The sequence below is a fragment of the Saccoglossus kowalevskii genome, chromosome 17, assembly GCF_978046115.1.
Source record: "Saccoglossus kowalevskii chromosome 17, keSacKowa6.1, whole genome shotgun sequence".
NCBI classification, from domain to species: domain Eukaryota; kingdom Metazoa; phylum Hemichordata; class Enteropneusta; family Harrimaniidae; genus Saccoglossus; species Saccoglossus kowalevskii.
Window position 1 is genome coordinate 25154016 of NC_140657.1, and position 22863 is coordinate 25176878.

The following is a 22863-nucleotide window of genomic DNA, read 5'->3' on the forward strand; positions in this document are numbered from 1 at the left end:
CTCTCGCCATTGCTTCCCTATTTTCATTATATACTCTTTAAGGATTGTTGGCAATTATATGGAATGTGATTTATAATATTATATATTTATTGGTATTTCAAGTTTAAGAGGACTTCCTCAAATATGAAGTGGTTACCGCACTGTGCATGTGCAACTTTTGTGTTGATAATCATTGATTTTCCCCCAATCCATGTGCTATTTTAATGTAAATCGCAGGTACATGTTTTGATCTGGACACAAAGTACAATAGTTTAATCTCAGTAACATCTCAGTTTGTACTCATTGGTCTGCGCAGCAGTCAATAAAAGTCGCCATCTTTGTTTAATTGAGACCCATATATCTCGCCCTTTAATATTGAACCAGTTTTGAAGACCACTAATGTGGAGTAAGTGGTTTGTAACTCTGAAAAAGAAAACATTTCTCCTTTTTAGCTTATAAAAAATGTTAGTTTTATCTTTATTAGGACTGTGCTGTGCTTACATAGCAACATATCACATTCAAGACTGACCTAGTTTTATAAGTGTTTGTGTTTCTGGTGTCATTTTTTATGTATACATGTATGTAAAGAATTTAAAATAAAATAAATTTGGGATTTGATCATGTTTTGAGATTTGTGCAGTTTAGCTATAAGTGTTCAACCATTCAAAATCATGGGGGTATGTGACCAGTAACATTTTTTTTATCTGTACTTTATTTTTCTTGAATATGCCAACTTTATTTTACTTTGTTATGTTCAGACTACAGGCTGTTTTTAAGATGCCTGTGACCAAAGCAAACATATTCAGATATTTTGCCCACATTATGAACATGATTTTTTGTGGCGGAATGGGGAGTAGAAAATGCACTAAAAATAATGTAATGCTATGTTCATGTCTATGCCTAATTCCAAATTGGTCACATGAAATGAACTCTAGAACTGCAAACGTAAAGTCAAAACTAACGTTTTTATTTTGGCCAGTATGTCTTTAATCTGCAGTAGCAAGAAATGAAAACCATCTTTCTAAATACTGAAACAATAAAACTGAGTGAATTACCACACCAATACTTTTAGCTTACTGGTAGTTAATGGAGGGTCTGTCATCAATATTGTTTTACATTTCTTGTATCCTAACATTTTGTGAACTTGTGAACTTGAATATGTCTTACAACATTGTTATGAATTAAGTTAGTGCAATGCATAAATGTGATATCTTGTTAAAATCCCAACAATTTTTTGTATACATTCATGTGACCTCTGATATTGCTTTGCTAATCCACTGATTCTTTGTGTCTTTTATAGGTGATTGCTACATTATCAAAACTTTCACATACATCTATTGCAAAGTCAGTAGCAAGGTGAGAATTCACATTTACATATTATGGACGCTCAGTGTTTAGCTGCCACGCCCCGTTTTGTGAAACCGCTATGTACATCATTGGTTCGTCTTTGCTCATAAAGGAATCAGCAGTACAGTCTAGAACTAAACCAACTTCAGTAATAGCTATTAAATGTGCCTTCTTCTGATGTTATACAATCTACATTTGTATTCTTGTCCTTGAACTCTTGATACATTGGTGTGATAAATGTTTTATGTTATGGAAAGTTGTTTGAAATCGAGAAGTGGATAAAGGAGTAAAGTTTGGTTGTCATGGTTACAAAATATTACATATTTTATATTTTCATCATTATTTATTATCCATGCTTGCATCTGTTTATGTGTTCCCACCTGCATTTTGACGAATCTGGACCGATCACATTCATAAATTTTAGGATACATATGTCTGTCCATTCGTTTCACGAACTTATTCTAGATGGCCGAATTGCAAACATTTTTGTGCCTAAAATTCATCAAAATCAAGTATTTCTGCCATTTTGGAACTAGATCTCAGTTGTGTATAAATGGATTTTGTTAAAATTTGATACATACATTTGTTGTGTACACTTAAAATGCATAATGACAGACACTTTTTGTTAACAAAAAGTGTTTCAAAGCCAAGTCACTGACATGACTTGACGTACATTCAAACTTTACAACACATGTTGTTTTATTTCTAAGATGTATTTTTTTCAGGTTCTGATTCAAAATGTCAGTTTTGTTGACAAATAGAACAACATGGATTCTGTCAAATCATGACATAACTTGTTTGTACATTTCCATGAACACTTTAATGAACATCTCTTTGTACCAGTAGGTTGACACTGATTAATAACAGTAACATTCTCTGTTGTATTCACAGACCATTTCCTCCTGAAAATCGTCACCAACACGCTATTGACGAAGATATTTACAAAACTCTAGAAGAATTAGCTGAGTGAGTGTTTTTATTATATTTCACTGTTTTTTGTTTGTTTTGTTTTTCGCTGATAAGTGAGATCTCTTAATTTAATAAATTCATGCGAAACAATAGTACCCATTGTTTTGCTGGAAAATTGTAATTTTAAACCTTAGTAAATATACTCAAAATATCAAAACTGTGAAATTAAATACCAGTGAAAAATTAATACTTGTATAGTATCCATGTGAGTAGTATGTTGATTGTTTTAACTGACGTGTAGCCGAAGTTGATGAATCTTGTACAAACTGAGTGCTTCTTTGCAGTTTCTTCTAATAGTAGACATCTTTTTCATAATAATAACTCATTTTAATGGATTGCTCATGCAATCATCAGAGGTCAGTGACATTATTCAAATTCTGTCACATGCTTAACAAGGACAAGTGTTTTAACAGGATGTAAATTTTAAGCAAATTATGAACTTTGGATTAGTAAAAATACATATTGAACAAACTTTTCATGTAAAGCTAAAGTCTATTTTTTTGTGCCAGTTGTACAATAATTGTCATAAATTGGTGCTGTAAGTTGTTTAAAAATTGACTTATTTTCTGAATACACCCATGTATAAAGGGGTGTATCGGTAGTAGTTTATTTTCTAATGAATCATTTCCCTATCCGGCACCCACCCACCTGTTACTTCCTTAAATGAGATAGAAACAAGAGTGCAATAAAAATATCATGCATAAATTTACTTAACAAACATATAGATGTGAGAAAATTTTTTAATTATAACTTTCCAGTTGCACACAATATTTAAGAAAATGTATTTTACAATCTGACTACTGTAAAATACTTTATTTTCGCTTGGAATTAATTTTCTCTATTTTCGCTGAAGGAATGATTCAGTGAAAATAAAATCCAGCAAATATACCTTTTTGCTATATTTTACATTCATCAGAAATCAGTGAAAATAAATCCCATACAAAACACCCAAAAAGTCTTTTCAGTGAAAATGAATTCCAGCTAAAATAAAGTATTTTACAGCAGTCAGATTGTAAAATACATTTTCTTAAATTTATTTTCATAGTGAGCGTGACTTAGCGGATGAGGATGATGACTTATATGATGTTCCCTATCAGGATATAGAAGATGATGAAATCTATGGTGAACTTTGTGACATCAAACAACAATTACAAATTCCAGTAAGAATTTTTATGTGCTTCTTTTGTGTGTCTTTTCGTATAGCGTTTGTCCATCGTCTGTCCGTCCATCTGTTAACAATTTGATTACATCTTGATAGACAAGGCAAACCCTGTCACTTTGATATTTGATACCGAGTCAGAGGTTGGAATAATTGTCATGGTTGGAGAATAAAAGTATTCGTACCAGTTGATGATGTACCTGTTCCTAGTAAGATAAATTGCAACAAGTTATTTAAAATAAATTTGTCATTCTTGACTCATCATCATTTCCTGAGCATTAGCAACATTGGGACTACCTCATTTAGTCAGTTAGTAAAAACTTGATATCTTTATTCACCTGTCCATGAGACAGGCAATTTGTTCATTTACCTGTCCCTGCTAAAATCTTCCTGTCTTGGATACAATGTATGTGAACATGCCTTAAATAATATCCCCATGTACAGCTTTCAGCCTTTGTTTTTATCATGATGGTTGCTAGGCTGTATGCCCGCTCCCAAGAATAGCATTTGTTTTGAATGACATATTTCAGCATGTGATTAATTATTCATTGACACTCATTGACACACATTGAAAATATACTGATTATAAAGCAACAAACGTATTTATAACTGCTGTTGGATTGCAATAATTTCTTGAGAGCTTTTTTCAGACAGGAAACTTTCTTGAGATTTACAACGTTAAAATCTCTGTTAGCTGCACATGTTATCCTTGTTTGATCTCTTTCAAATGATTGTCCTTTTTTGACTGTCATTTTATGATGACGTAATTGGGACAGACACTATTCTATCATTTAACTTTATTTCTAATATTTCGTTGTGCCTTTGTAGAAGCAGTCGTCTGGAGATCAGAAACGTGGCTATTGCATCCAAGAAATTGTGGAAACTGAACAGAATTTTGTGCAAGCTCTCAATATGATAATTAAGGTGAGAGTGGTTCTGATTGTAGGATTACCATTGTGGTTACTTTTTACAGTGCCAGTTTATATATCGGTAATTGTACATTTTGGAGTGGGAGTAAATAACGTAGTACACAAATTTAGTAATGTGATCAATTATTTCTGATGATGTTTGTTTCAGTAAATAAACACTAAAATATATATAACTACAACAGTATTGAAGTAATTCACTATGGGCTTTCATTTGACAATAAACTTGAGCAATAATCTGGTGGGGCAATGGTTTTTGCTGTCACATTGGTGTTTCAGTGTTACATTGGTGTTCTGTCAATCACCAAACCCTCAAAATAACAGTTACAAAAATGTAGCTCTTAGCGTATCACAGGATGAAGAACGCTTTGTGTTTATCATCTCACTTTTTAGCTCTGATGTCATTGAAGATGACCGAGCGGAGCTCATGGATTGACCACACGTGCTGTTGTCCGTTCATCGTTCATCAACTTATTTGAATCATACGACTTCTTCAAAACTTTTAGCTGTATTATAGATTGAATTTAATTATACATGTCCATGCATATTACTTAATACACAGACACGTTTCCTCTTACGGGATATGCCCTTCCTGTGACCATTGCCACAATTACTAATTAAAATTGTCATAGATTCCACTTTTCCTATCCACCTAGTAACTGCCACTGCCCTCTGCACTTGTCAATTACAGCGAAGCTCTACCGACCGCAAGGTCGCTTGTTTCGTAAGATCTCATAATTGGCAATATAAAACACACTGTTGTGGACAAAAGCATGGAACCCACCACAAAATGCGGAAATGTCATGATATACAGCATTTTTGTTTTCATTCAAAACAATGTTTTATTTTTTTTTTTCAGTTTTTCATCAAGCCACTCAAAGGACACATCAGCCAGCAAGACTCTGATATTATATTTGCCAATATTGAGGTAAACAGCTATATCATAAAACATGGATGTAATTGTCACAGATATTTTTGTCTCAGTATTTTTTTCTTTAGTGTCATAATTTTATACTTTGTTTCCGCTTGTCTCATGATATTCATGTCAAAAATAACATTTGTATGCTTTCATGCCTGATTCATCTGAAAGTGAAATTAATAAGCTTTTTTAATAAGCTTTTTAGCGCTGCTGTTGTCTTTGTTGAGTGGAGCTTATCATATGAGTGATTGTTCGTCGGCGTTCGCATCAACTTTTTACTTTTTCAATATCTTCTTGAAAATTACAAGCCAGATTGCTTTGATACTTAGTGTATATGTACCTTGGATAGACCTCATTAAAATTTGTTCATTTTATGATGATATCTTTAATTCTCTAATTTTGGTGAGTGAATATTTTTAGCTCCGCTGTCGACTTTGTCGAGCGGAGCTTATCATATGAGTGATTGTCCGTCGTCGTCGTCGTCCGTCGTCCGTGTCAATGTTTTACTTTTTCGACTTCTTCTTGAAAACTACAAGCCTAAATGCTTTGATACTTGGTGTATATGTACCTTGGGTAGACCTCTCTTAGGTTTGTTCATTTCATGTTGATATCTTTAATTCTCTAATTTTGGTGAATATTTTTGTCATTTTTTGGTAAAAACTGATATTTTCGACTTCTTGTTAAAAACCGCAAGTGCAATTGCTTTGATATTACATCTATAGGTACTACATGTGGACCTCTCTCAGATTTGTTCATTTTGTAATGATATCTTTAATTCTCTAATTTTGGTGAATATTTTTGTCATTTTTGGTAAAAAGTGATATTTTTGACTTTTTGTTAAAAACCGCAAGTCCCATTGCTTTGATATTACATATATAGGTACTACATGTGGACCTCTCTCAGATTTGTTCATTTTGTGATGATATCTTTAATTCTCTAATTTTGGTGAATATTTTTGTCATTTTTGGTAAAAAGTGATATTTTCGACTTCTTGTTAAAAACCGCAAGTCCGATTGCTTTGATATTACATATATAGGTACTACATGTGGACCTCTCTCAGATTTGTTCGTTTTGTGATGATATCTTCAATTCTCTAATTAATTTATTTTGGTGAATATTTTTGTAATTTTTGGTAAAAAGTGATATTTTCGACTTCTTGTTAAAAACTGTAAGTCCGATTGCTTTGATACTATTCATATTGTTCATTTTCTAATGATGTCTTCACTTCTTTAATTGAAGTGTGCATTGCTAACAGCGGAGCTATCTCAGCCGATAGGCTGCTTGTTTGTCATTTTTGGTAAAAAATTATATTTTCAACATATTGTTAAAAAACACAATTCCGATTGCTTTGATACTACACATATAGGTACTGCAGGTTTACCTTTTTCAGATTTGTTCATTTCATAATGATATATTCAATTCTCTAATTTTGATGGATATTTATGTGATATTTTTTACTGCATGTCTGTTTGATTTGATATTACATGTAAAGGTACTACATGTGAATCTCTCTCAGACTTGTTCATTTTCTAATGATATCTTCAATTCTTTAATTAAAATGTGCATTGCTAACAGCGGAGCTATCTCATCCAAGAAGCTGCTTGTTTTGATCAGCTTTGCTGTCGACTTAGTCGAGCTGAGCTTCTCATATGAGTGATTGTCTGTCGGAGTCCGTGTCAACTTTTTCGACTACTTCTTGTAAACTACAAGCAAATGGCCTATTGTCTATTTTGAGTGTCATTTTGAGGAGGTTGTACATATTCTTGTCTGCCTTACATCTTTAATTTTTATTAGCTCCGCTATCGAATTTGTCGAGCAAAGCTTATTATATTATTATTTTTATTATTATTTTATTTCCATTTCTCTAAAGAAATATACCCCACTAACCTGGGGGAACAGGTTACAATGCGAAAGTTACAGGCGTGACTTTAATCGCCTCAATAAAATAAAGTATTATATATATACACATACACACACATATACAACTCATCTATTGGAGAACTCACACTAACAAATTATATCTAATCTGAAAAGCTGTGTATACAAATCTTGCAATACTTTGGATGATTTCATGGTTATCCTGAGAAAAAATATATGTAAGTTTACGGATAGGCGAAAGGAACTCGAATTGTGGTTCAATGTGGTTAATTTGATCAAAAAGCGGTTTTCGAATATGGTTATATGCTGGACATACTACCAGAAAATGAGTTTCATCTTCAACAGCATCTATACATATTTGGCAGGTTCTATTTTCCACTGGAGTTCCATAATATCTACCGATCTCAGTGTGTAACTTATGATTAGAGCACCGGAGTTTAGTTAAAGCTTGTCTGTACAGGGGAACACGAACGATATCCAAATAATTCTCATAAAAAATATTTGTTTTAAATTGACGAAACGTTCGTAACTTATTTCTACTGTTTGGGGATCTACGAACATCGTCAAATAAAGCATCTTTCCAACTTTTGAAATAAAAATCTCTCTCTTTCTTTCCAATTAACAACGTTGTTTCATCGATAATTTGGGAGATAAACCTATTCTCCCAAACAGTATGCATATTGTGTTTAATTAATAATTTCTTAATAGCTAAAGCAAAACATGGTATTCCTATCTGTGCCATTTTTTCAGACTCTCTATAGGCTTTGTAAACGAGTCGATTAGATGACATTTTCAGAATACGTTTCCAAAATTTGATACGGATTAGATTTCTGCCAATACTAAGTGGATATCGTCCGAGTTCACCCATAACTGCACTATTGGTTGTATTTTGCCCCACACCTAATATATATTTACACCACTTTAACTGAACATTTTCAATTGGTTTACAATACCGATTTCCTATAACTGCCGCTCCATAGTTTAAAATTGGTTTAATTTTTGAATCAAATATTTTTTTAAGTAATTTTGGTGAAATCTCGTTACCAATTCCTTTCCTGACCGCGTACGCTGCCTTTGAAGCTTTTCCGGCCAAAATTGCACATGCCAACTTAAATGAACCATTTTCGGCAAAGACAACGCCTAGATATGTATAATTTACAACAATATCAATTTGATTTCCAAATAATTTAAAATCCAAGTTATTGCCATCACAGTCAACAATATCCTTATTGAAAATAATAATTTCAGTTTTAGTGGTGTTTACAAACATTTTCCACGTATAACAATAAAATTGGAATCTGGCAAGTAACAACTGTAAACCCGAAGCACTATCAGATACAATAACAGTGTCGTCGGCATACATTAGACATGTTAGTGGATAATCATCCAATTCAACCCCATTAAATGGTGCTTTATTCAAAGCCATTTCTAAATCGTTTAGAAAAAATGCAAATAAAATTGGGCTTAATATGCCCCCTTGTTGTACCCCAATCTCAGATGTAAATGTTTTTGTGTAACCATGCGGTAATTTTACACAATATTTAACCACACTGTACATACTCTGCAAAAGATTGACTATTTTACAACTAAAGCCTACTCTAACAAGCTTTAAAAATAAACTAGCTTGGTCAACATAGTCAAATGCTTTTTTTTTATAGTCTACAAAACAAACGTATAATCTCTTTCTAGCGACTCTATATTTCTCAATTAGCGTTGACAGGATAAAAATATTATCTTCAGTGCTGTGATTTGTCCGGAAGCCTGCCTGATTATCACTGAGAATATTATTTGTATCAAGCCATTTCACTATTCTTTCGTTAATAATAATTGTAAAAAGCTTACCGAAACAACTATATAGGGAAATGCCACGATAATTAGCGGGGTCGTGTATGTTACCTTTCTTTAAAATTGGACAAATCAGTGACTTTGACCAGGTCTCTGGGAAATGCCCACTATTCAAAATCAAATTAAAGACCTTTGTATAACACTTGATAAGATCTTGATTACTATTTTTGAATAACTCATTTCTAAGGCCATCAAACCCGGGTTGTTTTTTCATTTTTAATTTATTTATCGCAGCTGTCACTTCCTCCGTACTAATCTCCATATCAAGTTGTACAGTATCAATATAATCTTGTCGTGTATTATCATGAGTGGGAATTTCAGAGCCCACTGTCTCGAACACTGGCGCTTTACTCAAACACTCAAAATAATTAAACCAATCTGTGTTCGAAATATTTGGGTTTGTCCCATTTTCTGACTGGGTAAGCCTACGAAATTTACCCCAAAATGAATAATCTTTTGAAAAACAACTTGATTCGTCAAAGTACAGTATACCGTTCGATTTGTCGGATCCCTATTTATTTGTTTATAAAGTTCGTTGACCTCGCTTCTCATTTCCTTGCACTCAATGTCAAACCAAGGTTTCTTTATATTTATTTTTCCCCCACGCCTTTTTCTAAAACGTTTTTTCTCTATCATTGCAGTTTTCGAAACTTTATGTAAGATATTCTCGATATCACACAGTGCCAATTCAACCCCATTTTTGTCAATATTATAATTATTTTTTTTGAATTTATTAATCTTAGCCGTTATTGCTGGTGTATTATATGTTTTGATAAAATCTGCCCGACTTTCACCCCTCAAGTCATACATTATCGCCGTATGGCTTTCAGCATCGAAGACGTTTCTATCCTGATACTTATTTCCGATTTCCTGTTCAGAAAATTCACAAAATACCACCGTTAATATTAAAGGTGAATGGTCAGAATGCCGTGTGATATCATTGACCTTAAAGTCTTTCAAAAAATCACCTGTTAACATTGAATCAGAAACCATCACGTAATCAACTGTACTGACACCTAATGCTATGCCATTACGTATTTGGAAACATGTGTATTTCCCCGGTATGTCTGTACCAAATCTTCCATTCAAAATTCTCATTCTAGTACTAATACACATATTTACCAATAATTCACCATATTTATTAATTACTTTGTCACTATTGTGACGCAATTCAATTGGGTCATCAGTGACGTAATCGTCCGGCAATGGTAAATGATTTGTTCCATCTAATTTAACATAATCACACATGTTTCCAGTCCTGGCATTCATGTCCCCACAAATGATTACGTCACCCTGATCATTGTATTTACATAGTTGTTGTTCAATTGAGCCAAATGGTGTAATATTGTCATTCCTAAGTACGTTACCTGTTGAGTTTTCAGGTACAATGTAGGTGAAGCAAATAAACAAATCTCTAGTTCTCCTGCTTTTTTGTGCCGAAATTCTAAACCAAATTAAATCATCGTTACTTTCCACTAATTCCATTAGATTTGCAAACTCTAGTTGAATCAAAATGAGAAAACCTCCCGCTTCCCTCTTAGCCCTTTTGTGTTTCCTACTCCTATGAAAAGTGTAGGTCATGTACCCATTTATATCGACCTGCTTTTCTCTAGGTAGCCAAGTTTCACTTAAACATAAACAATCATATGCAGCTATACAACTTAAAAACTCGTCATTCTGAGTTTTATCACCTAGCCCATGTACATTTCAATACCCGATTCGAAATTCAAAATCATTATGTACGTACGTATGAGTCCCCCTTACGTTCTATTCATCGTTCTTCTCAGTTTCTTTATTCCTTCCATTTTGTACTTTGTTATAAATATTACCATCAATATACAATTTGTCGGCGACGAGAAATGCTCTTTTATTATCACGACGGGCTTGTTTAAGCAATGGCATCAATTCACGTCGTTTTTGTAAAACTCCCTGGCTGTAGTCTTCTCTTACCGAATACGCAGTATCCTTCAGATTTCCCGCTGATTTTCTAACTTTCTCGCGATCTTTATATCTTACAAATCGTGCAATTATTCCTCTGGATCTATCACTACTGCGTTTGCCATGTAGCCGATGAACCCGTTGAAATTCAATTGCCATGGCGTCTGGCTCAGGTATTTCCTTAGTACCATTTCTGTATCCTCACCTGGTTGCTCACCTATTCCATAAAATCGTAAGTTTTCACGTCTAATCTAGTTATCAAGTTCGTCATTACGATAATTGACCTTTCTTAACTCATGTGTTGTTTCGTCGAGTTTCTTTTGTAACACCTGGATATCGTTCTGACTAAATTCCAACGAAGCCACCACGTCATCAATTCGTTTGTCAAGTTTTCCTAAATCGTTGGCAATACGTTTTACCTCAATTTCTATATTATCCAGTTTATCCAGTTTATCCAGTTGGTCCAGTTTAGACAAAATTGTATCCAATTTAGGTTCATGTTGAGTTCTATCAGTTGCTTCAGTCTGAGTAGTTACGTAATCATCGTCTTCTCCTTTACCAGCACCGCCATTGTCTGTACGTGGTCGAAGACCATCGCGTTTGCTTTGCTTACCTTGTCCTGGCATGGTCAAAATGAACGGTTCCCAGTCAAATTTGGTCAGAAGAGCTGCGTTACAACTTCATATATCTTTATGACCACAACTACGACAAAACTATAACGAACAAACCTAAAATCAAGATATCAATGCAGAGACAACTCGAGACACGTCCGCACGTCACGTTATATGTTTGTTATATGAGTGATTTGTCCGTTGCCGTCCGTCGTCAACTTTTTACTTTTTCGACTTTTTCTTAAAAACTACAAGCCTGAATTCTTTGGTACTTGGTGTATATGTATCTTGGGTAGACCTCTCTAATGATATCTTTAGTTCTTTAATTGAAATGTGCATTGCTAACGGCGGAGCTTTCTCAGCTGATAGGCTGCTTGTTTTTAATGTCAAGACCTTTTTCTCTTTCACAGAAATTGTATGAAATTCATTCAGGATTTTTGAAAGAGTTGAAAAGAGCTGTTGAAGTTGATAATTCAAGACATTTGAGTAAAGTGTTCATTAATTGGAAGGATGAATTACTGATTTATGGCGATTATTGTTCCAAGCTTCTTATCGCACAGGATCACATTGATGAGATTTGTAAAGATCCTGATGTCGCGATGAAAATAGATGTAAGAGAATATTTTACCTGTACTTTTATTAGTTCCTGTTCGAACACAGTCCGAAAATGAGGATTTATGGTTAGACCTCTGTGTGTCTGTGCATGTATCTTAGACATGCCTGTACTGATTACATTCAAACTTTACACATACATCATACATAATATTATACATGTGCACATCAATTTGTTTCACTATCTGATTCAAGATGGCTGAATAGTGGTAATTTTTGTGCTGAAAAATCATAAAAATCAAGCATAATCAAGTATTTATGGATGGATTTTGTTTAAACTTGGTGCAAACATTGGAAAGTATGGGACCTTGATGCACGTCATTATTTTTTTCAGATCGGATTTTAAAATGCAGCCATTTTGTTTTAATGAATGCAGTTCTCGTGCCATATCTCTGCCATGCTTTGACTGATTATGTTCAATATTATGTATTCATTCATGATTCTACATCATGTTATAGATATACAGATGTATTCAAAATGAACAACTGGTGGCTATTTTGTTTTAATTAATGCTGTTCCACAGCAATATCTCAATATGGACAAGTACTCGTTTGACGATCAGATGACTGAATGTCAATCATTTCAGTGTTAAAAAAATCACCATAATCAAGCATCAGCTTCTGGATCCATATCTCTGACATGTTTATGTTTGAACTATGTTACTATAAACAAAATTATATATCTTAAGTTTGATAACTAATACCCCAGACCATTCGTCCCGGTGTTATCGCTATCGCCACACGAGACTCCAGCTTGTCTCCTATACAATTTGACTGCGCACATCCAGAAAGTAGATGTAGCTGTGATTGGTGGAATACTAATGAGTTGAGTGTCAATCAAATGCCCACGCTATCTTTAGTAAACAAAGTCACGTGACACGCGCCATTTTAGTTTTGATTAGTTCATCGGATCGGAGTGTCGGTGCTCGCCATCCATAAATCAAATCAAAATGATTTCTAAGGAAATTGTCGCGTCAGCAGTGGACAGTGTCTTAAAACACATCGATGGCATCAACTCTATCAAAGAAGAACAATTGTCCGCAATTGAAGCTATATGTAACAGGAAAGATACTGTCGCTTTTTTGCCGACTGGTTTCGGAAAATCGCTTATTTTCCAAATTCTTCCACTTGTCATCAAAGAACTAGGGTTAGATCCAAACCCAATAATACTGGTAATTTCACCGCTAGTCGTCATTGCAAATCGAACATCCTTTTGAAATTTGGACGTCGGGCAGGCGATTTCAAGGCACCGCACTTAAATATTAGCAACATATTTTTCTGAGCGGTTGTTTATTCTCTTTCAAACGAGACATAAATGTGACGACATAGTCGATCCCTTATCCACCGCTAAGAATGCCGCAATGTTTCGTTCGTTTTGCAACATGCCACAAATCGTCGAAAAAAACACCACTTCGATGGAAGCTTGCGTAATAAGGGGGTTAAAACAAGAAAACAAATGCCATGTTTAATACATATCGACCTGTTTTACTTGCGAAAGATAACGAAACATGAACCCGTTTCGTGCGACTTCGGAACCCGAAGGAACAACCAACAACGTTGAATTTACCCGCTATCTTCCAAATATGGTATATTAATTTATTCAGTTGTTTATTTAGAGTGACGTCCGCGGTCGAATGCGATTGGCTATCGATGTCAGTGCAAAGGTCATATGAATATTAAAATTAAGTGGGCGGAAGGAAAATTGTATAGGAGACAAGCTGGAGTCTCGTGTGGCGATAGCGATAACACCGGGACGAATGGTCTGGGGTAGATAACTAATGGCTGTGGACTGACTTGTTTATCACATTTTACACTATATGTTACACTATATGTTCTATAAATGTGTATTTACTGCAGACAATGTAATTGTGTCATTATACCATGGGGGCATTTTGTGAGGTTAGATGTATATTTGCTATGGACCATGTGATTGTTTCCATATACCATGTGATTACATGTGTCAATAATACCATGTGATTGTGTCATTATACCATGTGATTGCATGTGTCATTATAACATGTGATTGCATGTGTCATTATAACATGTGATTGCACGTGTCATTATAACATGTGATTGCATGTGTCATTATACCATGTGATTGCATGTGTCATTATACCATGTGACTGCATGTATCATTATACCATGTGATTGCATGTGTCATTATACCATGTGATTGCATGTGTCATTATACCATGTGATTGCACGTGTCATTATACCATGTGATTGCATGTGTCATTATACCATGTGATTGCATGTGTCATTATACCATGTGATTGCATGTGTCATTATAACATGTGATTGCATGTGTCATTATACCATGTGATTGCATGTGTCATTATACCATGTGATTGCATGTGTCATTATAACATGTGATTGCATGTGTCATTATACCATGTGATTGCATGTGTCATTATACCATGTGATTGCATGTGTCATTATACCATGTGATTGCATGTGTCATTATACCATGTGATTGCATGTGTCATTATACCATGTGATTGCATGTGTCATTATACCATGTGATTGCATGTGTCATTATACCATGTGATTGCATGTGTCATTATAACATGTGATTGCACGTGTCATTATAACATGTGATTGCATGTGTCATTATACCATGTGATTGCATGTGTCATTATACCATGTGATTGCATGTGTCATTGTACCATGTGATTGCACGTGTCATTATAACATGTGATTGCATGTGTCATTATAACATGTGATTGCATGTGTCATTATAACATGTGATTGCATGTGTCATTATAACATGTGATTGCATGTGTCATTATATCATCATGTGATTGCATGTGTCATTATAACATGTGATTGCATGTGTCATTATAACATGTGATTGCACGTGTCATTATACCATGTGATTGCATGTGTCATTATACCATGTGATTGCATGTGTCATTATAACATGTGATTGCACGTGTCATTATAACATGTGATTGCATGTGTCATTATACCATGTGATTGCATGTGTCATTATACCATGTGATTGCATGTGTCATTGTACCATGTGATTGCACGTGTCATTATAACATGTGATTGCATGTGTCATTATAACATGTGATTGCATGTGTCATTATAACATGTGATTGCATGTGTCATTATAACATGTGATTGCATGTGTCATTATATCATCATGTGATTGCATGTGTCATTATAACATGTGATTGCATGTGTCATTATAACATGTGATTGCACGTGTCATTATACCATGTGATTGCACGTGTCATTATAACATGTGATTGCATGTGTCATTATAACATGTGATTGCATGTGTCATTATACCATGTGATTGCATGTGTCATTATACCATGTGATTGCATGTGTCATTATACCATGTGATTGCATGTGTCATTATACCATGTGATTGCATGTGTCATTACACCATGTGATTGTGTCATTATACCATGTGATTGTGTCATTATACCATGTGATTGCATGTGTCATTATACCATGTGTTTGCATGTGTCATTATACCATGTGATTGTGTCATTATACCATGTGATTGCATGTGTCATTATACCATGTGTTTGCATGTGTCATTATACCATGTAATTGTGTCATTATAGCATGGGGCAGTTTGTGAGGTTAGATGTATATTTGTTATGGACCATGTGATTGTGTCATTATACCATGTGATTGTGTCATTATACTATGTGATTGTGTCATTATACCATGTGATTGTGTCATTATACCATGTGATTGTGTCATTATACCATGTGATTGCATGTGTCATTATACCATGGGGGCATTTTGTGAGGTTAGATGTATATTTGCTATGGATCATGTGATTGTGTCATTATACCATGTGATTGTGTCATTATACCATGTGGTCATTTTGTAAAATTAGATTGTTGTTATTGGTTGTCTTTAAAACATTTGTTTTCAGTAGTTGAACATGCAACTTTATTTTTTTCTGCTACATGTTTATTTTGTGGTGTGAAGGTGTATCCCCCAGTAGTTAGTTTAGTATTTGTCCAAATTTTTTCTTCATTTCTTGTATCCATGGCATCATTTCATGTTTTCAATTTTTTATCTTCACGTAGGAATGCCAGAGAAAAGCTAATGAGGGTAAATTCCGTCTGCGAGACCTCCTAAGTGTTCCTATGCAGAGGATTTTGAAGTATCATCTTTTGTTGCGAGTGAGTAATTAGTATACTGGACAAGTAATCGTACCATAAACAAAACTATATAACTTAGATTTGATAACTAATGGGGAATGCATGGCTTGTTTTTGATGATTTCAGGAATTAGAGAGACACACAGACAAGTCACACCCTGATAAGAACCAATTACAGTATGCATTGACATCTATGCAGGTAAGATTTAGAAAGCTGTGTGTGTGTGTGAGTGAGTCAGTGACTTGGAGACTAGGTGGACTTGTACATAATAATTATCATATGCCATATACACATATATTTTTCGCTTTTACAAATTGTTTTGTTTTAAATATGATGTATTTATTGACTCTAATGTGTGAAGCACATAATGGGAGTATTTGTGGTTACTATGTATGTGTGTGTGTGTGTGTGTGTGTATGTCGAACCACTAATGAGGTTTCCTTGAAATTTTCACATATGGACCTTCGAAAATACGCAGACATGATTACATTAGAGTTTAACAATGTGCAAAAATTATAAAATTTTCTGATATCTGAATACCAGTTCACAGATTATAATAACAAATTGCTTTTCATTGCAGGACTTGTCTATGTATGTAAATGAGGTGAAGAGAGACAATGATACACTTCAGACAATCACAGAAATTCAGAAAACGTGAGTTACTATTAATTTAACATTACACGTGTATGATATATAGAACTGCAAATGTTTGTCTGGTATATTCTATTTTGCCAAAAAAAAAAAACTTATGTTGCCCTCAAGTCGGAAAATTGTAAAAATTGGGTCGGTCGGTTATATTTTTTTTTAAACTCGTGAAAACTAAGGGTATCGTAAATAGCTGAGGTATATGGGGGGGGGGGGGCGTGTCCTGACATTTCATATTTTTCGGTCATTGGCTGAGGGCAACAAAACAATTTTTTTTTTTGGCCTTATGACACTACTGTGGTGTTGTATTTTGCCTGTAAAGCAACCCCAACCAATCGTCTTCGTCTCGTCCCTCCACAGCCTGTCATCTTGTTGTAAACAGAGTGATATTCTACAGCTTGTCTGCTCATAGTATATTTTCATTAGTATTAATTTTTGTGTGACAATTTATTTGCTTAGATAAATGTTGTAGCAAATTGAACACTCATACTTTCAGAATGGTGGGTCAATGCAGGTAAACTGTCTATGATGTGGATGCAGGAAGCATTTCATTTTGCATTTGTTTGAAACAAAAGTTCTTAATTGAATTTATTTACATTGTAAATATTGTTCTAACCATGTAAATTTAAATTCGTTTTTTTTGTTTACAAAGACAAATTTGTGATATTTATATACCGGGGGTAATGGCTGATGAACCGCTTGGAAAAAGGTGTTCGATGAAAAATAACCTATGCAAAATTGCTAATTTTGACTTCTTAAAGGCCCAGGTATACTATAAATACGGTCCTAAACAATAGGGATTATTTCCTTGCTTGTCACACTGTAGTAAACAGCTCCAGCCAAGCCCCGGTAATAGCGCGTTTTCTCGAACTTACAGGTCGATTATGTCGTGCCAAAGTGGATGCATGTGACTATGAATATCACAGCAGTGACTGTATGTAGTATTTATGACAATAAATAGTGTACGAGCTGAGATTTTGGCGGATAAAAGTCAAAAACTCGAACCGAGGAAAGGGACACGCTACTAATCTGGAATAATTAACTACTGTCAATCAAAGTCACGTGATGTTGGACCGCTGAAACAGGGTGCGTCATAGGCTATGCAAGTGATTAACAACACTCATTAGCATAGTCACACCTCCAATTCACACTTGCCCGGGGCAAGTGAATTGGGCCTTTAACTTTACGATAAAATTTCCACTTGTATAGTCATCACTATTTCATTGAAGATGTGCTTATAGTAGAAACCTTTACATTGCTTTATTTGATCTTATTGTAGCCTGCAAGACTATAAAGGTCCTGATTTACGAATGTATGGCAGACTTTCTCGGGATGGAGAAGTTAGATTGAAATCTCATGACAAAGGATCAGATGTTAAAACAAGGTATGTGCATTATGCCATGGAGCTAAAATAAGATTTTAGCTCCATGATTATACAGACATTCTAAGCATGTAATAAATTGCAGACAAATGGTCTATTGTCTATTTTGAATGTCATTTTGAGGGGGTTGTACATATCTAACATCCTGGTAATTTTGGAGTATTTTTCTTGTCTGCCTTAAACATCTATAATTTCTAATAGCTCCGCTGTGGAGCTATCTCAGCCGACTGGCTGCTTGTTATCATATGAGAGACTGTGCTAACAATGATTTTTAACTTTTTGTACTGTGGTATTATTTACTGTATTGTATCTAGGATAGAAATGATAGTTAATTTGTACCTCCTAAAGTCACCAGGATATATGTGATATGGAAAGAGGGAGGTGGTGGTGGTGTCATACATAATGTTAACTTGAAATGGAAATGTACAAGTATTTTAAATAATGACACGTTGTAACTCTGGATTCTGCTGTAGTGTACTGTTAATCTGGTAATGCAGTGTGAACAGAGTGCTTCATTTTAAGTATGTTTTAGATGTACTGTACCACTGAATGTAATAACGATGACTGTGGTCGATTAGTGAATTTCATTAACATTCACTGTAATCATTGGTTGCGTAACATGAACTTATATCAGAGGTGCACTTCTAATAAAATCTAACAGTAGTTTATATAAATTGTGTTTTTAAATTCATGGTGTTTAAAGTGAATCTGATGTATCAGTTTTCAGTTCCCTGATCAAGACAAAGCTCGGCAAACCATCATTGGATGCAATTTAGAAAAGAAATCCCATTTTATCAATTGTGATGTCCCACATAACTATGATGTAGTAATCAGCTCATTTATAACTATTTTCTTTTCAACTTCAGATACATATTTCTCTTTGACAAGGTTGTGCTAATCTGCAAAACTAGGGTGAGTTGTCAAGTTTTGTCACTCTATAAGCTTATACTTTTAAGCCTTTACGCTTGATTTTCCAATCAAAAGTCGACAAAGTTGACACATGGCAATTGTCCAATCTCGTCCATTATACTATGGCTGTTTAACATTGCTTTTTATTTGTGTGTTTGGTTGGCAGCATGCTACCATGTACCTCAGTTCTATGGAGTGCATTTGTTCAGGTTTAACAGTGTGGGGGAAATTTGTAACTATTGTTATAATGAATAATGTTTGTATACAGCATAGTTCCATGGACTGAAATTAAATCACTCTCATTGATAGCATTCATTTTATCGTCAGTATTTTTAAGAATAAGCATTTTGGTGTTCGCAGATTGAATTATTTTTCTTTGAACGATAAGTTGAAAAGTCATTTGCCATGTGCCAGGTGCAATGTGTGTATGTTGCGAGAGATGGCAGACAAATTTAGTCTTCATCTTTAGACCCACGCTGGCCATCACTTTTCTCATTTCCCTGTCTGTTAGAGACATTCTATATTGAGTAGAACTTTGAAATCACTCCAAACCTACCTTTGAGTGATCTTTGGCTTGCATCGTATTGACTTGCACAGTCTTCCTACACTAAGTAAAATAATTCATTCAATAGGCATACCTGATCTCAGCTTGCAATTATTCCATATTTCCTGACATACAGAAACTAGGTTGTTAGCTCCAACTATGACGTGAATTATTGCAGTCCCATTATTTCATCTGGTTAATTTCATATGATTCATTGTTTCATGTCACTTTTCTTCCATATAAAGATTATCTTGCAAATCAAGAGACATTCTTCCAGTTAGTATTCATTGCAGTTCTTTATTTTGAACAAGTCTTCCCAACAAATTTTCAGATTAGATTAAAATATCCCAGGGAATTACTCCAAAACTGATGACTGTCCATTTTTAAGGTGATATTTTTTTAAAAGTCCCACCATAAAAACATATGTAAAAATTTCATAAATTGTGCATATTTTTGTGTGGTCAAGTATCCTGTCTCCTGATTTAGAACTGCATTTGTCTCGCCATGCTGGAGAATTATTGTGATTTGGAGATTATCTTCATCTCAAGGAAAAGGTTCTTGCTTTCAGGCTGCGTTTATTGTTCAGGAATTTATATATCATTTGCCAAAATACAACGCAATTGATTGAATACCAAACCTGGAATTGTGAATTAATAATCTAAATGTAAGCATACAGAACTTGCACATATGAGTTCTTCCTAAAGTAACACCACCACTGTTACCGTGGGCTACAACTAGTTCGTGATCTGATTGTATTGCTGCTCACTCATGACATCTATTGTGTATTTCATGCCTTCACATCCAAGCTGACTCTGATCTCCTACCCTTACATGTTCTCTCCACACTGCATCATTTTTTTTTCTCTCTTCCTACTTCAACCTGTTTAGACATTGGAGAAATTGTGGGTATGTAGTCACAACCAGTTTTAGTAAGCATGCCTTTAGTGATAGTCGTTTCTAATATGTAACTTTAATAACCATTAGATGCTATCCAGGGTCATTATTTGTTGATTTTGCTAGCTATCTTTAAATTGTACTGTAGAAGGGGAAATATTCACTGGGGTTGATATTAAGAGGATTTTAAATTAGAAAGATATTCGCTAGAATTTAAATTTGAAGAAGGAAACAAATAAATGCTTTTTTTTAATTGGCATATTCACTGGGTTTTCAATTCAGAGCAATTTAGCTATCGGCGAAAATAAAACCCAGTGAATAATTAAGCCCTATACAGTACCATGTGGACTGGATAAGCTCATCATAGAGAAATTTGTCTGCCTACCTGAATTAACGCACTCTTGCATGTTACCATAGTGATGACAATGCTGATTTTCACAGGTGGCGTATTTGTTGTGGCATATATTTTGCGTTGATCACTACCTTCGTTCAGACAACTCTCGAAATTATCACAAACTGATAATTGCTGTGACTAGCGACAATTCGTGATAATTGCTGCGAATTGCGTCATTTCTTCAGAGTTGCTGTGACATGTGACATTTCGTGATAATTGCTGCGAATTGCGACATTTCTTCAGAGTTGCTGTGACATGTGACATTTCGTGATAATTGCTGCGAATTGCGACATTTCTTCAGAGTTGCTGTGACATGTGACATTTCGTGATAATTGCTGCGAATTGCGACATTTCTTCAGAGTTGCTGTGACATGTGACATTTCGTGATAATTGCTGCGAATTGCGACATTTCTTCAGAGTTGCTGTGACATGTGACATTTCGTGATAATTGCTGCGAATTGCGACATTTCTTCAGAGTTGCTGTGACATGTGACATTTCGTGATAATTGCTGCGAATTGCGACATTTCTTCAGAGTTGCTGTGACATGTGACATTTCGTGATAATTGCTGCGAATTGCGACATTTCTTCAGAGTTGCTGTGACATGTGACATTTCGTGATAATTGCTGCGAATTGCGACATTTCTTCAGAGTTGCTGTGACATGTGACATTTCGTGATAATTGCTGCGAATTGCGACATTTCTTCAGAGTTGCTGTGACATGTGACATTTCGTGATAATTGCTGCGAATTGCGACATTTCTTCAGAGTTGCTGTGACATGTGACATTTCGTGATAATTGCTGCGAATTGCGACATTTCTTCAGAGTTGCTGTGACATGTGACATTTCGTGATAATTGCTGCGAATTGCGACATTTCTTCAGAGTTGCAGTGACATGTGACATTTCGTGATAATTGCTGCGAATTGCGACATTTCTTCAGAGTTGCTGTGACATGTGACATTTCGTGATAATTGCTGCGAATTGCGACATTTCATCAGAGTTGCAGTGACATGTGACATTTCGTGATAATTGCTGCGAATTGCGACATTTCTTCAGAGTTGCAGTGACATGTGACATTTCGTGATAATTGCTGCGAATTGCGACATTTCTTCAGAGTTGCTGTGACATGTGACATTTCGTGATAATTGCTGCGAATTGCGACATTTCTTCAGAGTTGCTGTGACATGTGACATTTCGTGATAATTGCTGCGAATTGCGACATTTCTTCAGAGTTGCTGTGACATGTGACATTTCGTGATAATTGCTGCGAATTGCGACATTTCTTCAGAGTTGCTGTGACATGTGACAATTCGTGATAATTGCTGCGACTTGCAACATTTCTTCAGAGTTGCTGCGACATGTGACATTTGGAGATACTGTGAAATACTTTATTTTTGCTGGAATTAATTTTTGTCGAAAAAGCTTTTTGGGTGTTGAATTTCTTTTCACTGTAGCATCTCTTCAGCGAAAATAGTGAAAATATATTTCAAGCGAAAATAATTTAAAAGTATTCTACAGTAATTACCTTGTTTTGAAGAATTTCCAATCACTGTGACTCACTGTCTTAAACATTCCAATGAAAAATCTTCGCTGTCAAAAAATTCACAAAAAAAATAAAGCTGTATTTGTTACTTGATTTATTTTGTTGTGCTGCTCTTTATTCATCCACGATGTCGACCCCCAAAGTCGTAAGCAGCAAGGGGTTTTTTGACTACATCGTATGAAACCCATCTTAGACATAAAACATCTTGATGTCTGTGCAACTTTAGATATGTCTCTCAAA

The 22863-nt window shown here is 34.8% G+C and overlaps 1 protein-coding gene across 4 annotated transcripts in view; it reads left to right on the forward strand.

Annotated features, from left to right (window-relative positions):
* The window catches only part of LOC102802054 (guanine nucleotide exchange factor VAV3-like), a 100032-nt gene that overhangs the window by 12847 nt on the left and 64322 nt on the right, over nucleotides 1-22863 (forward strand). For 3 of the 4 annotated variants that reach the window (XM_085492510.1, XM_085492512.1, XM_085492513.1), the window contains exons 3-14: nucleotides 1280-1335; nucleotides 2218-2292; nucleotides 3341-3455; nucleotides 4283-4378; nucleotides 5240-5308; nucleotides 11982-12182; nucleotides 16241-16336; nucleotides 16442-16513; nucleotides 16896-16969; nucleotides 18240-18344; nucleotides 19208-19253; nucleotides 20682-20699. In XM_085492510.1, the coding sequence (XP_085348636.1) occupies nucleotides 1280-1335; nucleotides 2218-2292; nucleotides 3341-3455; nucleotides 4283-4378; nucleotides 5240-5308; nucleotides 11982-12182; nucleotides 16241-16336; nucleotides 16442-16513; nucleotides 16896-16969; nucleotides 18240-18344; nucleotides 19208-19253; nucleotides 20682-20699 (1023 nt within the window). The remainder of the gene's footprint in view (nucleotides 1-1279; nucleotides 1336-2217; nucleotides 2293-3340; nucleotides 3456-4282; nucleotides 4379-5239; nucleotides 5309-11981; nucleotides 12183-16240; nucleotides 16337-16441; nucleotides 16514-16895; nucleotides 16970-18239; nucleotides 18345-19207; nucleotides 19254-20681; nucleotides 20700-22863) is intronic. The other variant, XM_085492511.1, reaches the window with a different exon arrangement.